Source organism: Nelusetta ayraudi, unplaced genomic scaffold (genome assembly GCF_046127955.1).
Source record: "Nelusetta ayraudi isolate G7.1 ecotype Tasmania unplaced genomic scaffold, CSIRO-AGI_Nayr_v1 ptg000004l, whole genome shotgun sequence".
NCBI lineage: Eukaryota > Metazoa > Chordata > Actinopteri > Tetraodontiformes > Monacanthidae > Nelusetta > Nelusetta ayraudi.
Genome location: NW_027466054.1, coordinates 8,286,431 through 8,303,787, shown reverse-complemented (window position 1 = coordinate 8,303,787; position 17,357 = coordinate 8,286,431). Strand labels below are relative to the sequence as shown.

Genomic DNA, 17,357 nt, shown 5'->3' with positions numbered 1-17,357 from the left:
TAGGTTGAGTAGCATTGGCACTATCGGGTTCAAGTCTTCCCCAAGCTTGGTCAAGATGACTCTGCCTATTAGTTTGGTATTGTAGCATTGCCATGGGGGATGTCGTGGTTCAGGCAGTAAAGCAATTTGTCCACTAACTGGAAAACCTTAAAAACTGAGTAGAGCCTCATGGGTGTTCGTGGAGAAGCCCCACTATTGTTGTCACTGATGTGGTTTGGGAGATTGAGCTGCATCTTCACACTCACTGTTTTAAATCCAAATGTCTGTTTCAACTATAGCATCTGAGGAAAAAAAAAAAAACGTCCCCTAAATACTCCGATTTCCTCATAGATCTGTGTTTATCTACAGGGTGCAGGACCTGCGGGAGCTGGGCGAGCTTTCTCCTCACTGGGACAACTTAAGAAAAGAGGTGATGACACGATACGGAGGAATAATCAGCTCCTACCAGGAGACTCTGGCTGAACTGGACAAGATTACTGGTATGTCCTCGCGGGCCATTCATTTGTGTGTCTCTTTCAATAACTCAATCCTTTAAGCGCACACACGTGCAAGGGTTCTTACTCCAGAATTGTACACACTTGATTAGCAAATCACTTCAGAGGGGTTTGCATATGTGTCCTTGCTTTTGATCTTTGTTCCCACATCATCTATCTGTAATTTTTATTTTTCTGGCACAGTACCTGAAATCATTTTCCTCCCCCGGAGCTATGTTTTGTCCTTGAATGTTCAGAAACTCATGCCCACAAAAGATTCAAAGATGAGGTATTGTTCCGCTATGAAAAGCAGAAATAACGTGCTAGTCTGCAGACAGGAGAGTGACTCTAACAACAACAAAATGTTTTTGATATGCTAATGAATATTTTTTTCTTTTCATTTTCCAGTTGATGAGCAAAGAGACACATATTATTTAATCTTATCATGTGTTGGTTTTGTCAGTCATAGGAAAAGGTGTGACCAATGGGTGTAGTTTTCTTACTTGGCCTTCCATGCCTGTTGAGCAAACCACAACAAATCATGTTCCTGTTTGTTCGTTTGGATGCTGACACTCTGCAGTGTGTATAAGAGCTCATACAAATCACTGGCAAGTTCAAACAGAAGCACATTTCTCACCTCTCATTTACAGAAACTCAGTGTTCTAATTGGTTTGGAAACATGTTTTCACCAAGGCTTTGCAACTGTTTAGCCTGATGAAGAAATGCACTCAGTTTGCTGTAATGAACGTGCTGCAGTGCACCACACTAATGTTCACTTCAGTAAAAAAAAAAAAAAAAAAAACGCATTTGTACTTTTACTGTTCTGATCGCAATTCATTTTTAAAACATACAGATACATAGCATTCAGCAGAGTCATTAAAATCAATGAAGAGTCACCCTGTTTAACACCATTACACAGGCAGCCGCAGGAGACAAACGCATGACGGATTTTTGTTGCACTGTGGTGGTTTGCATACAGATTAAATGATTCACTGTATCTGTCTGTCTTTTAAATTTGCAGTGGTTGAATAATTAATGGTTTACATCCGTGGAGTGTTACTACCTTTGTGGCGACCACAAAATTGCAGTGCTCTAATATTTAGAAACATGACCCACCTCTGAATGTAAAAAACTGATGCATCGATGGGGACAATTGCATCATCTCTTCCTGATTTTATCATCCGCTGTCACCAAGGTCTAGCTGCAGCTGCAGCCGTAGCCACTCACGCCCACTTTAGTAACCAATAGTCAAAACACACCCACTTCTGCAGGTATGATGAGGCTTAGCTGAGAGGCTTAGCTGAGAGCATATTTCCCTAATGGCTTGAGCTGTAGCTGGACCCTTCGCTCTGTGTGTGTAGCTATGACAATTAGAGAGGTAGCACACTGCCTGTTAACGGCTGCTAACAATGTTTGTTGAGCTAAAACAGTGCAGTGATCCAAATATTATTTTTTTCCAGACACTTTTCTGTTCTTGTTTGTTCAACACAATGTCCTCATAAAGTTTACTTCCATGTCACACAACTTGCACGCAATGATCAGAGTTGAATGAAATGCTTATTATCTATATTGATATCCTTTTTGTTGTTGTTTTGGGAATAAATCTTGTTTTTTATTATGCTGCGATCATTTTTTGGTATTTAGGTTTTAGCGTATTCGGAAAGTGAATACAGGAATGACTGAGAAATATTTTCTCCCATTAATCACACGCAGTATGCTACATAGCATGCTAATAATGTGTGTACATTCTAGTATTCTGCTAAGCAAACAGTGCTTCCCGGGACTTCTTCCTCTGCAAAATAGCAAATTGGTTGCTTGTAATGCGGCATCAACATTATCTGAGATAATCTGTATTATTTTACGAATCCGAACAAAAATAACAAAATGGGCATAAAAGAGCTCATATGCTCATCAATCCTGTGGGATTTGCTAATTTCCCACCCTGTTATCTCTCCCTATGCATATTTGAGCTCACTGGGCACATAGAACAATATAGCCACTGATTTGTTTGGCTCTGATTTACCCTCATGGTGAGATACTCGTCTCCTCCTTGCTATTTGCCTTGCCAGCTGATAAGAGATGATGGTGGCTCAGACTATTCAGCTCTGATTGAAGGAGTTGGGGCTCAGAGAAATGGATAATGTGGTCTTGGTCATTATGGTTCGTGACAAGTCTTTTGTGCAGTCCGAAAGCTGCTTGACATGTTGGAGGCCTCCCCCACATCACTCTATCTAATAAAGTCTTGCATTTATCTCGGTGGGATAAGAGATAATGCTAAACAAGTGAGACAGGCAAGCTGCCGCCCATTAATAATTGATCAGTAATATCATTAATAAAAGGTGGGGAGTGAAGGAAAAAAAGGGAGACAGATTGTCAAGGTGGTTTAAGTGTGAAAGGGAAAGATAATAACTGAAACCAACCAAATGGGGACAAAGGGATCTTTCCAGGATGATGTGTCTTTTTGTGCAACCCGGCTTTCCTCCCGATGGGACACAAAGATTGACTTGATGGGTGCAATTTGTTCCCAGAGAATTAAACACAATCCCTTTTGAAAACCGCATTGAGCCTGCAGCCGCTGACATGATGTCGACTGGTGAAATAAATCGCTGCAAGGACTACACTAACTGGGAGAGTGAGGGGGCCCTTACACTGTCTGTGCAAAGAGACCCTGGTTCTCGTCATCAAACTGTGTAGAGCTTCTCCAAGGGTTCCTGCTCCCTCTGCCCCTGAAGAAGCCTCTTACTTGGAGATGGGGAGACGCGGGTTCGGACGGTCTTCAGGCCAATACACACCGTACACATTAATTCAGACACTTTTTAAAATAGCGCATATAGACGTGTTTCCATCGGGAGGAAACAACACTCAAAGTGATTTTGTGTTACCGCATTTCCGTAAAAGCATCAGCCAACCAGCGCCAAAAGCGATGTCCACAATTGACCTTAGACAAACTTCAAGGTCCTCTTTAGGTTTCAATATACTGAAGGTGATTCGTCCTCCTCTTCCTCAGACGGGGCATATCGTCCCACTGACATCCCAAACTATGTTCAGAACCAGACATGAGGGAATTTGAGGTGCGAAACGCCGTTCCTCTGACAACAATTTTTTATTTATTTATTTATTTATTTATTTATTAATCAGTGATGGAGATCAATGACGACTCTATTACCCTGGTTGCTGACAGCCAACAGTTATTTTTGCACTGCCGCAGAAAGTTTTCAGCAGTGAAGGGGCACTTTCACAATGTGTAAAGGCCTTAGAACGAGACATACATTTAGACTCTGGTTCCTGCAGTCAAAATGCAGTTACTGAGAGAGTCCCTTGGAATGCACTACCCTCTGAGCACGGCCTTTTTTCTAGGGGATGACTGCAGGGACAATAACACTGGAAAAATACATTTAGAATTGGGTTTTGCGAGCAAAGCGTGAACACTTCCTCAAATTATTCCTCAAAGGGCCCAAAAAAAAAGAAATAATTGGTTCCTGGGATTGAACCTTGCAGAGTTCCTCAAGAGGTTCCTTTCCCCTCGACGGTGGTGCCCTCTGAGCAGTGTAATCCTTTTACCATCATGTTCTTTTGTACTTCCAATACTGCAACAGATATTTTTTTCCTGAGCCTATAAAACTGACAGTCACTCAACTTTACTGGCGTCTATATCTCAATCCCTGAGCTGCTTGTTGCATGGCACACCTCACATCTCTCTTGATAACATCTGCATGATAGTCCATGTGGTCTCTGCAGACTGTTGCTTCCAGGAAACGATCTCTATGGGATTTTTTTATTTCTTTTTTTTTTACAGCTTATTAAGCACAGAAATCGGGAAGAGGAACCTGTCTATGAATAGTCCAACTATTGAAGAGTATTAAAAGGTGTGTGTGTGTCTGTGTGTCTGTGTATGTATATACATACATATACATACACACCTTTTATTCACCTTGCATTGTCTGTTCAAACCTGCTCTATAGCTTTGGCACGTTTAGTTAGCTTGTGAATTCATAAAAAAAAAAAAAAAATCTTGCTTCTACTCTCACTGCCACAGAATCATAAAGATCAAAAATATCCAGTTTCAGCAAACCTACGCTGACCTGACAGACCTCTGCTCTCAATTACGAGCCACCGCTTCCTCACCGTTGTTCCTTCTCTGACCTCATTGTCTCTTTTGATCGAGTTCAGTCTGACAGATTTTCTTTCTTTATTATCCTTCCAAAAATGGTAGATATTGGATGCACATCCCCTAAAGACAGTGGAAAAGAGCAAGAAAAGACACCCTGGGGGGTGAAGAGGGATTAAGCGGAGACAGTGGGCAGATGTTGGTCAGTGCTGCTGCCATCCAGCCCGGCTGTCACACCGCCAGCCCACCTGGGCAAACAGATGGGGATGTGATATGACTAATTAATCGAACCTACAACGGTCTCCAGCTCGATTAGGCCGGTCCCTGGGGCTCCGTAGTGACAGTAAGAGCCCACTAAACAGGGGTGATATCATCTAATCATTGACTTAGCCTTTGGAAAAGGGTCCAAAAATCAGAAATGTGTCAAAGTGGACACACAGTGCAGGTCAAACTCGTACGCTAGATATGTTTATTCTAATCATGCATTTTAGTCTTTAGTGTGGCAGTGGGCTTATGGTCGTGTTTCTGCCTTGAGGCTTGGGCTCCAGGTTGTATAATACGCAAAGTGGAGCAACAGTATTAAAAATGCACTTGGACAACTTGAACTTTCTACATATTGTAAGTAATTACAGTCTATTATCGCTGGTACATTTGCATTTGGAGTGAACATGTAATTTAGCCACCTCTATTGGCTTCTCGCTGTTTTTAATATAAATTGGTGAAGGTAAAACCAAATATTATATGTATGTATGTAAATATTACAAGAATAATGTTTACATTCCTGAATATTATATATAATCAATTTTTATTTGTGTGCCCTCTCGTGGCTCACCTGCAGTTTGTTTTATACACTTACTTTCATACTCATAATGCACCAGCATTTGCAAGTGTTTGAATCAAGTGTCTGTTATGACGGTGGACACACTGTAGGAGCAGAACTTGACTCAATACTGGTCGAATCTTCGACGGCCATAATGTTTCTCTGTTGCTTACACAAGGACAGTTGAGTCAATGGGCCAGATTGGCTGTAAATGCAAATTATACTGCAATTTTCTATCTGCAGCCTGTGTGCATGTGCCTGAATTACCACAGCAGCAGTTTTTCAGGCACTCAGCTTCTGGTCCAGTTCTACGACTGATCCTCCAGATGCACAAATTTGTATATTTAGTAGCATGAAATGGCATCTGTTTGCATTTGCACTTTGAGAGATCGCAGCTAATCTGTTTCCACCTTTGCTGGAGGAAATGATTGATTCCCAGCGCTTGAAAATAATAAGCCACGTGGCCTAGAAAATTATATTCTGAGATAGCATATTTCCAATTTGAGCAGGTCAGCAGTAGCAGCATTATCAAGTGTGAAAAGGGGAACAGTTAGGATGTTTCTGTGTTTGGAAGGAAACTGTTTTCATGATATGAAATCCTGATGGAAAATGTCTACTGCCACCATGGGAGGAACAAATGAGCGACAAAGACTGGATGTATTTGCTGATTAGCTTTTTTGAACCCAAAGTTATGGCTCTGATGAGTGTTTTATGTCCATATAAGTTAATATACAGTTGGAATGGAAAAGGATTAAATCTCAACTGTTAAGAGACACATTGAACATGTGACAATTCATTTCATGTCATGTTTGAATTGTTGGATGTTTAAGATTAGATTAGTTTTATGCTAGTTATGTTCCACAACAGTAGGAAGAAAGTGGGAAAGTATTATTTATATCATTTCATGATTTTTACACTTAACTATTGTAAAAAGTCAGTATGTTCATTCATTATAACGCTGCTTTTGGTCAACAGGAGACAGGAAGTAAAACCAGAGACTTTACTTAGTAATAACAGAGTGCGTAAGTACAGAGTGTGACTGGCCATTTAGAGTACCAAATAATGCTCTCTGTGTAAGGGTAAAGAAAAATGGTAATTTTTCATAATCTTTGCTGCAGGTTGTATATTTTTAATCCCTCTATTGTCAGTGTCCACAATGGTGCTCTGCATTCATATTAAAATGACAAGAAGTACTTTAGAAGCCAACCCATGTTTAACTCATATTTTAATATCGCAGCACTGCATAGACTGATTCACTGTGCATTAACGTCCATCACACATGATGTTGCAAGACCTGTCTTGCTGCTGCTTCATTTCAACAATGAAGATTGAGTTTTCAGGTCTTTATCATTTTTTCTTACATCAGGATGGATGGATGAATGGATTGCATAGAACTTATTTCTACCGTTGTCACTTATATGTTCAATTACTAAAATTTTGGTATTCTGCAAGCAAAGCTTTGATTGAGCGCTGATGAAATAATGTGCAACAAAATTATCTATGCTTGAAGACTTGGAAGGGAAATTTAAAAAGTTCCCTAATAAAGGATCTAATTAAAAGTTTGGATGTCAGGCGAGATTATAAAACTTCATGATAGGAGCAGTTTTTGTTCCGGCTTTTGTTGTTCACAACTGTTTTAAATGGCTTGTTTTTTGTTTTTAATTTGTTTTTTGCTTCTTCTTTTTTTTTTTTTACTTACCTCAGATGGCACTTCTAAACTTCAGAATTGCCCGTTTGCAGATTGCTCTTGAAAGCTTAGTCTCGTTTCAAAAACAGGCTCATCAACCCTATTTGCATATTTCAGATTTGTGCAGCCAACATGGAGTGTCAGATTGTGATTGTAAACCCAAGTCTAAGCCATAGACAAAGAGCAGCTTTTTGCACAAAGTTTTAATTGGACATTTGAAGCAAAGTGGCAGCTGCAAAGGGCATAAAATCCTGTGCTTAAAGGATTACACTGTACATTAGAGGATCCCAGAAGCAGCTGATAGAAAAAAAGTTGTTAATCTCTAATTGACATTTGCTCAGATATACATTGATGGACGTTTGATGATTTCTAATTAATACTGAAGGCTATAGAAGGGCTGATTAGTATTTTATTACGTTCATACAATTAATTGCTAGTTCCGTCACCCTTTTCTTCCCCATAAAAGCAACTCTCTGTAGCTCTGCTTTGTTTCGGACTCTGTTCATGCACTCATTGTGATCATGTCACTGATTCTTGTGAAAGCCTCCACAGGCTCATACGGTGCAACAGAACTGCATTGTCACTTTCCCTGTGACTTCCACTTTAAATCCATATTAATTTGCCGCTCCGCATTCTCTTTTGTCACCCAGTATTTCATTAAAAGAAAAAAATTAAATCTCTCTAAGTGTTCCTTTCAAACGCTAAACCACTCCAATGTCACCGTTGAATAATCTGTTTTCCCAGGCCTTAGAAAAGGAATGCAATGTTGTAGACTAACATGATGCTTTCATTTAGAAACAATTATAACATGGTACAGCAAATGGCAAAACATTTGAATAATGAGGTGGTTTCATTGGGGCGTTTTGTCTTTGAAAACTGTGCCGACGTGATTATGTTTGACAACAAAGCATCATGCCGGCGTCTGTTTTTCTTCAATTTTGATTTTTTTTTTTATTCTTCTGCTTCAGGTCGATCATTCAAGCCAAGCTGCTGCAAAGCCCAGAAGTCTCTGGAATTTATTCCAATAAACCTGCACACCCAGAGGATGAGGGTCACTTGCCCCAGGAAAACAGGTATTCCACTACTGACCGACATCTTTTGCCACATCAACTTTCAAACTGAAAACACAATTCCTTCACTTGCTATTTGGCAGATCACAATCTAAAAGTTTGAAGTTTTTCTAACTTTTATATTGAATCCATCTATCAGGATGAAAATCACATTGCTCTGAGCCTTTCATGCTGAGCCACTTTAGAAACTAAAAAAATAAAGCCATTAGATTACTGTGATGAATTGGCTTTCATTAACTAGCACTAAACACTCATTTTTCACTCTATTTCAAGCTGAAAGAATCTTTTAAACGTTACAAAGTGCTCCTTTAATTGTAGATCAGTTTTATCTTTGTTCGTGCTTTCGTACTGCTGCTTTTTATACCCAACACCTGTCGCAAAATACTCAGAGGGCCGCGACAGTGTGCAGGGTGACCACCCAGGCTTGAAGGTCAGAATTAACTTGGCTTGAAACGTGATGGACAAAACCCTAATTAAGCCCTCTGCGTTGCACAGTGGAGACGGAGCGTCGTCTGCGTGCGGCTCTCTAGTCGGCTGTCTCAGGCCATCAAGGCCGCTAACTGCCGCCGCTCACTGTCTGTCCGTCTGTCTGTCTGTCCGCCTGCGCCAGCTCCGTTTCAACTTCACACCGCATGATTGATGGCAACTTGAAGAGAGGCAAACCGGGGTGGCTCCTGCTGCGAAGGCACCTGGAAGAACGGATAAATAAAGTCATCAAGTGCACCTGCGAACTGTCTCGCACTGGGAAGCCACAAACAAGAGGAAAGGTCGAGACCTAAAGAAAAAGAAAAACACAGCCCTAGGGGAGTTTGTCCGCTGATTGATAGACAGTGTGATAATGAGCCTCCGAGGGCCCGATTCACACTTGGGCTGAATCCCAGGCAGCGGGGCTTTTTGTGCGTGCGTGCGTTCGCCAAAGTGAATGGAGCACACTCCATTCGCACAACCCAAACGCACTCTCTTCCGGCAGGTTGCACACAGCTCGCACATGATGTCGATTTAGAAATCGGCGTAATCTAAATTGATGGTACGTGAAAGCTAAACGCTGTGAAAGAGACACCACAGGCATTTTTCCATTTTTAATTAAATGCCATGTTTTTCAACTGCACTTGAGCGGGTAAAACCTCCTCTCCATCATCACCGCAATACCCGCAGAACCCTCTGACTTACATGCCCCGACATCCTCTAATTTTTTCCCAATTTCAGCAGCGGAGGATTTACAATGAAATGCGCTATTGACTTATGTAATTTGTCCCACTGTTTTTTTTTTTTTTTTTTAAGTGAGCTGTTTGGGAAATGAAAAGAGCCTGCAGCATTGGAACGTCTCCGTGAAACACAACGTCTCTCAAGACACTTTATTCAAATTCTGTCTGCGCATAATAATCCATGGCCAGACAGCGAGAGTCTGGGAGGGCAGATAAAGGTCATGAGCTCGGGCTCGCTTCCTTCATGTTTTTTATGCAGCTCCGACATTAACCCTTTGCAATGAAAAGGTCCTGACCAGCAATACAAAAACCACTTTGTCAGAATTGGGCTTGACTGTCCAAAGATTGTTGTCCAGTTTTTGGAGGGGGTTTTTGTTGTTGTTGTTGTTGTTGTTGTTGTTTTGTTTGTTTCTTCTGTCTGTTTCTATTCAATTTGATGATGTTCTAGCAGTGTGTTACTGAGGCAGAGATAAGCCTCTGAGTGAGTTAGAATTCTTCTTGCTACTTTATCCTGAAAATTCCATTTTAATAATAATTTGAATGAATCCCATGAAACCATTATTAACTCACAAGACCATCATACTGGTTATGGTAAAATACATGTGTAGCCACAATTGCAAGACAATGTGAAGTGTCTTGCCCAAAGACACAAGGACATAGAATGTGAAGGAGCAGGATTTGAACAACCAACCCCTCTGTTATTGGGCAACCTGCTCTACTTCCTGAGCTACCACCTTGGTCTTTTGGTTTAGTGACCAGTGGAGAGGTTGAAACTGATACGCTTTGATTCTGCTGCAGTCTGTAAAAATCCAAAGATTTTCACCTGCGTAGGGAAAAAAAAGGCCTTTCTCACAGCGTGACATGAATGACTTGGCAAGAAAGGAGTGCAGGAGAGAGATGGCGAGAAGATGGCTCTCTAATTGCAATATCAGCCCACCTTTTCGCCGCACGCACCTTGTCTCCAAACGACATTACAATGCACAATTTGGTTCGATCCGAAGGGAAAACACGTGGCTATCAGTCGTCAGGCTCCGAGAGCCAAGAGAAACCTGCTCCTTAATGGAGCTCACTCGGAGCCTCGCAACTGTAGGCAATTGCTCTGCAGCTCCATTTGATTTTCTGAAGTGATGCATTTCATTGAGCCTGCCTAATGCGATACACTCGGCAAAGCCGAGCTATTCGTTTTCATTTCGTCAGTGCAATGTATCAGCTGGCAACAAACGGATGTCGAGAAGAGGGAAGACTTCAGGGCTCTAAATGCCATTCATTTGTTTTCCTCTGTCTTCCCCCCCCCAAAAAAAAGACAACAACAAGAACAATTTTTCAGCCGAAACGCTCGTTTGTATATTGGATCAAATAAGAGCGTGTTTTTGTCTTCATCAAACAGGATTCTATGACAGCCAAAGTGTGAAACGATACCCTCCCACACCACCACCCCTTCACCCCACGGCCAAGGCCAGATCTCCCGCTTCAGGAAGCCACAGGTTCTTCCTGTCCGCATTCCAGAGACTCATCTCCTTGATTTAATGAAACGAGCAGACAAAACGAGCCCCACTAGCTCATTGTGCTTGATGTTCTGAAAAGCCGACCTGGCATTTCAGTGTAAATCTGCTCAGTAAAAACCAATTAAGGGGATATTTCTTTTTCTTATTTTGACATCTAAAAACTCCACCAGCCGAACGAACGTGTGGTGGACAGGGAGCCCTGGATAATTAATGGAAGGAGAAGTGGGTGGCGCCAAAGACCCCCGCACATCAATCTAGTGTCGGTCCTCTGTTGTTGTTTTTTATTATTATTATTGCTCAGGGTTTGGATGCTGCGGCAACACTCTGAGCCCCATTGCCATTAATTTCAAGTTTTTTTTATGAGCAATTTTCCATCCAGCCTTTCCTCCACATTTGGAGCGGCGCTCTGTCGCCTTCCCGAAGGTGTTCATTAAGTGACCCAGGACTCGACCAAACGGAATATTTACCCTTGTTTCGCCCTGTGGCTCTCGTCCTCTTGCTTTCTTTCTCAGATTTAATTGTCAGCCTCACGATTACAGATTCAAAACATGGTCCGCTGTAAGCACCGCTGCGCACACCCAGAGTTCAGTCAAGTGTTTGTTTGCTTTTTTAGCAGCAGTGGGAACAAAAGCCGGAACATTCGGGGGGGGTTCTTTCGAATGGTGGCTGTGTAATATCTCCATCTGTGTTCAAATATAAATGCCAATATGAGGCAATGAAATTAAAGCACAACAGTCACTTTATTGCTCACTGACTTTCTCGAACAAACCTATGTGTTTTTCTTTCAATGTTCAGACGCCGGGCCTTGAAAACACGCCTGTCGTGCGTGTATGACTGCCATACGTCGGTGGCCATCTTCCACTCAATCCTTTCCCCCGTCTCTCCAGATGCATTCTACGACATTGTCACCGTGGGTGCGCCTGCGGCACACTTCCAAGGCTTCAAGGGCGGCGGTCTACAGCGTCTCCTCAGCAGATACGAAGCCGAGAAAAAGAGGTAAGGGCGGTCGAAGTGGCACTTTACGACACAGGTACACCGTCGTATTGCAAGGGAGCGTGGGTAATTTAATACCGGGGGGCGCACGCTGACAGAACAGGTTTGTATTGACGAAAGAATTTAACTCGGCCATAATTGATAGTGACAATCAAATCCTTCCCTGGCCTGCAGAGTTTATTTTCTAGGCCTGGTACAGTCGGTTAGTGACAGCCAGTGCTGACTGCAGACCTGCGCTGCCTCTGACAACTCAGTCTGACTGGAGGCAAGCGGCATGATATTGGGGAGACAAATAAAAGGGTTTGTTCTCAGCCGGAAGTTCCTCTGCACGGGCTCTCTGATTTCCACCCCCTCGAAGTAATTTGTTAACTTGCCACTGTTTTGACCGCAGCGGATGGAGAAAGAGTCTCAGAGAGTCTGCGGTCACATTCACACTGCAGGCGGCCCAAATAGGACTTTCTTATCAGAATCAGAATATTTGATTAATTCCCAGGGGGAGCTGCTCCAAAAAAGAGGCAGTTAAAAATAAAGTAAAGTGAAACAGAAATCAACAGCTAGCATACAAATAAGCCACACACACACATACATATGTATTCATATTCAGATACACAGTATTTGGTGCCTATTCAGACACATAGCTGATCTTTTGTGATGCTACTTCTATCACAAAACTTCTAGGTACCAATTTCCATGACAACCTAAAAATTGATACACACAGCTTCTGTATTTACTCTGTAATTACAGTATGAGGCCATGTCTTGTCGCACACAGGCCCGATGGCCGTTGCGTTTAGCTTATAAAGTAAACAACCACGCTTAAGATTTTTCATTTCAGCCTAAAATCAGAAGCGAGCAGCAAGATCTGCAGTGTGGGCATCGCCTATTGTTTTCTGACAAAGATTAGTTGATTGGCCCGCGGCAAATCGCTGCTCAGTCTGTGGGAGCTCGAGCTGAGACGCTGATTGCTTCAAAGAGCAAGAAACGCTCAGACAGGAGCGTGAACCCAAGATCTTTTGGGAGGGTTACGGCACTGCGCACAGGGAGCCTCTCAGGTTTAGATTGAGTTCTGTCGGTGGCTCCGGAGCAGCTCTCTGCCTCTCTGCCTAATGGGGGAAATATGTCTTGTTTGTTTCCTTTTACTGAGGGGGAAACACCTCGCCGCACAAACACTCTGGGCTGGCTGAATGAAGTCAGAGCCCTCTAGCAAGATTACATTCGGCGCAGGCAAAACGCAATAAGATAAATGTGTGCATGCACACACGCTGTGAGAAAAGTATATAGGTATGTGTGACTTCCGCAGCCCTGGAATCAGCACTATACTGCAGCTTGCTTTCTTTCTTTTTTTTTTTTCTTTTTTTTTCCGTCTTCACCTTCTGGACGCAGGGCGGAGGTGTGCACTGTGCCTCTGGAGTTCATGTGGTCACTTGAGTGATGCCAGAAGAAATGAAAGGTGATTTTTCTCAACGCTCCCCACAGAGAGCAAAGTCATTACAGAGCACGCCAGATCCAATTAGTCACAGAGTTTGCAGCTCAAGGAAGAAAAGGGGGCAAGTGAGGCAAGATGAAGAGAGGTGAGGTATCACATGGGCAAAGTTGATAGGGGGCGAAGAAAGTCGCAGGCATTTCGCTGATAAAAAATAATAAAGTGAAGACTTTGCTACGCTGAAGTGGGCAGGTGGCTTTGCGGCGGATCGTCGGTGTGATCTGCTGGATAAGGTTTGCATATTCTATTGAGTGAAGGATTAGACTGGAAAAAGAATTCTCAGGGGAGCAGGAGCCTTTTGTTTCATATTTGACTTAGCTAATGACTCAGTGTAGCTTAATTTTTTTTTTTTTCCTTCCAATTTTCTGCCTGGCTAACTGACTACAGCTTGCACATAGTTTTATCTGCGTCTGACCTGGAATGCAGTCATTTGTCAGTCACCGTCAGAACCGGGAATGCATTTCTGCGGGTTTTAAGGAGGGTGCGGGCTCACGTTGAATTGGAAGTATTCATTCTTTCATGGTTTAATTTGTCTTTATTCTGCACGCACATTCTACACATTGGATGGCCCATTCCCTGTAATGTAAAGGCGCTGTCATCCCCAGGCACTTACATCGGTAAGAGTCATTAATTGCACGGTAAAGTGAAGCCTGGTGATCGGCGCAGTCGCACGCGGGCGCCGTCACTCATTATACTTTGCGCAGTGTGTCTTCTCACCATTGAGGAGCGGCCCCTTTTGTAATCACATTTGATTAAAACGGGAACAGGATGTTAGACCCGGCTATTCATTCTGATATTAATTCATCAAAGGCGGACGAAATGGGAGCGAGGATGAGGCGGAAAAGCCCGAGCACAGAGGTGTTACCAGGAGGGCCATGAAAGAACTATTCATCTTTGTTCTCTGGACACAAGGAGAGAGGGGGGAGGATTCTTTCCAGATCCATTAAAAAAAAGACGAATAGGCCAAAGTTGGCAGTGATCTGAGGAGGCAATGTAGTTTATCTCTCAGGATGGGCCGGGAAAGAGTTTAATCAATAGCTACACTTAGTATTCCTCCAGAAGACCCCGCACATGTCCACACAGGGCAAGAGCATTTATCTTTCATTAATGCATGCAGTCCCACTTAAACGGCTGTTTTAAAAGTCACTGGATTTTTATCCATTTTTAATTGAACCCAGCAGACGGGCCTGCGAGATTTGCTGAGGTGGTCCAATCTTCCCTAAACGGCCTTTTGTGAATTATCCAGCTGATCTGCATAATGGCACACGCGGCCACTTCCTTTCGGAGGCGGCGACCTGAGATGATGATGGCGGCATGTGCGTGTTTGTCTGCGCGTTATTTCTCAGATTTATCGCACATGTATGCGAGCGCTTAATGGAGCGGATGCAGCTGTTTTCCTGAGTCGGCGGAGGCCACGCACTGGAGTTCCGCCGTACAGGTGCCTTTAATGGCCAGTAGCGTTAACGCCCCAGATGTGGGATTTTCCATGATGGCAACCGGCTACATTGTCAGAATCACCAGCTTGAAATTGAAGGACTCCCAACAGACCTGGAGTTTCCGGATTCCTAACGTGGCGACGCCCCCTTTAGCCACATGGAGTGAAAACTGTGCAACCTGATGCATATTAATCAGAGGGGCAAAATGATTCACATTCTTTACTTAAGGAAAAGTCCAGATACTTGTGTAAATAAAATAGTAAAAGTGAAAGCATTGATTCAACTCCTTAACTCAAGTAAAAGTAAGAGAGGACACATTCTAAAATGTACTTAAATAAAAAGTTGGGAGTTTTCTTTCGCCATTAATGAAACAATACATTTGTTGATAATTTTCTTTTGTAAAAATTGCAAAATTGTGCAAAAACCATGTGACAGAATAATCTTGATGGAACTTATGTACAGGAACAAAGTTTTTGTACTTCATTGCCTTCCACCTCCGATACTAGTATACCAGTACGTATTTTGTGTCAATAACAGATACGTTGACATTAGTGTGCAGTGTATACATGTTTATACTGCATGTTGGTTTTGTGCGTTGAACTGTAAGCTATTGCATGCGCCTGCAGCCACAGTCCATCTTGCTTTTCTGACTCAGAAGTGCGACATTGTTAACTGAAATGGCGACATCGCTTCCGGCTCCAGACTCCGACTTCTGAGGTAAAGCCAGCACAGCATAAATTGCGTCTGTAGAGAGATGGGAGGGGGACTTTTCCGAGATTTTCCCAAATCCTCCCGGTCGCTCCTGCAGACCTGCGATATGGAGTTATCGCAAGGACACACAGACAAGTGTAGAAACTACATGACACCTAATAGAGTCTCCTGAGGTTGCTGAGAATCCCATGCACACCAACCAGCAGCGTGTTGTCCGACAAAATAAGTCCCAGGATCGTGCACGCAGCGTGTCCAGACGGGACGCGGCCACGCGGCCGGGACTCTGTCGGACGTCAGCTTGTTAGCAGGTTCCCCTGCTCTGTGGTCGGGGCCGCTCCACGTCTCGTTTATGATGAAGGGGCATCCTGGCAGGAGCCTCGAGGCCTCTCCGGGTCTCAGATCTGGATTTCCAGCCTGCGTCTGAATCGCTGAAGGAAAAAAATCTTTGGAGGTTACTCCGAGAACTGATGTGAGACCGGGGCCATGCCGCGACCGACGGCAGATGGCGTTTAGCGGCTCGAGGAGATTGTTTTGGGCGCGGATCTATCTGCGGCGGACTCTATTTCCTCGGCGCGGCCATGTGGTAAACGGCTGGCGTGAGAGCGCTGCGTTCCAAATGGAGGAGGAGGAGGAGGCTTTGGCCGTCACCTGAAGCGCCGCGAGCCGCTGACGTGGCTCCGTCGTGGCCCCGCTGCCAGTCAGCAGCAGCTCACAAGCTCTTCATTAATTTTCCTCTCCACTATTAATTAGACACGCACTGGAGGTGCTGGCTTAATTAGGCCGCTGGGTGCGGCGGTTGTCTCACTCTCATTACGGTCATAACCAGTTCCGATTGATCCCGAAGCAAAACTTTGGCAACCAAAGAATAAAAAGTTTTCCGGCTTGTTTCCGTTATTTTGTAATCTTCATTCAGCCTCGACGGTAGGATTCAGCTGCCACGTCGGAAATTTGTGATGATGGGTGTTTTGTTTTTGTTTTGTTTTTTTCCTGGTAAACTACAGCTGTTGCTTATGTGGAGCGCAGATGATTGAGGGCGATGAGTCTGAAGGGAAGGCGAGCACACCTTTGGTATTTTTTACGACTGGAGGTGTCTGGTTCGGCCAAAGTGCTCGTGGAAACTAGACGGGATTAAGATGAATCCATTACCGTACATTATCTTTGAGTACGGTAGGCACTGACGGCAATTTCCTCTAAAAGCACCCGTTCCCCCTGGCGGCGACGCACTGACGTCATGTAATGGGGTCCTGGAGGAACTTCACCAGAAAGGAAAAACGTAATATTATGTCCCAGGAGGGGAATATGCACGCGTCTGTAACATCTAGTCCAAGTCTGCTCTGAAACCAGATTGATGTAACTTCTTATTGTATGAAACGTCCAAAATTTATGTAATTTTCAAATGGCAAAAACTCATCAGGAGAGAGGAAATTAAATTTGCTGTGGCTCACATGCACCATTAATGTTATTGAGAAGAAATGGGGACACAATCAATTTCATCGCAGCCGTTTTCATTTTGTGTATTTGTGAGCTAAAAATAGGCTAAATGGAAAACCTTCTTTTAAATCGATTTGCAAATGTTTTATGTAGAGATTCAATGTTGTTAAACAGCAGTGTGATTCTGGTGAAATAGGAAACCCTCAGAGGTCACCGTGTCATTCCTCAGTCTGTGCCTTCAGCTCGCAGAGAGAGCTTGATGTTGCGTAATTTCAGGCAATTCGATCTGCAGATCAGCACATAAATATTCATTCATTAGAGAAATTATATGCCCACTAGAACATTTTAATAGTTGGCGGACAAATGACTCTTTGCACATTATGGATTTCATTAAAGATTCATATTAATTAATTGTATACAATCAAAGCGGACCTCC

General features: G+C 43.2%; 1 protein-coding gene across 7 annotated transcripts in view; it reads left to right on the top strand.

Moving 5' to 3' along the window:
* The window catches only part of inpp4b (inositol polyphosphate-4-phosphatase type II B), a 141,752-nt gene that overhangs the window by 93,269 nt on the left and 31,126 nt on the right, over nucleotides 1-17,357 (top strand). For all 7 annotated transcript variants that reach the window (XM_076032783.1, XM_076032778.1, XM_076032790.1 and 4 more), the window contains 3 exons: nucleotides 349-479; nucleotides 8,057-8,161; nucleotides 11,756-11,864. In XM_076032783.1, coding sequence (XP_075888898.1) covers nucleotides 349-479; nucleotides 8,057-8,161; nucleotides 11,756-11,864 — 345 coding nt within the window. The remainder of the gene's footprint in view (nucleotides 1-348; nucleotides 480-8,056; nucleotides 8,162-11,755; nucleotides 11,865-17,357) is intronic.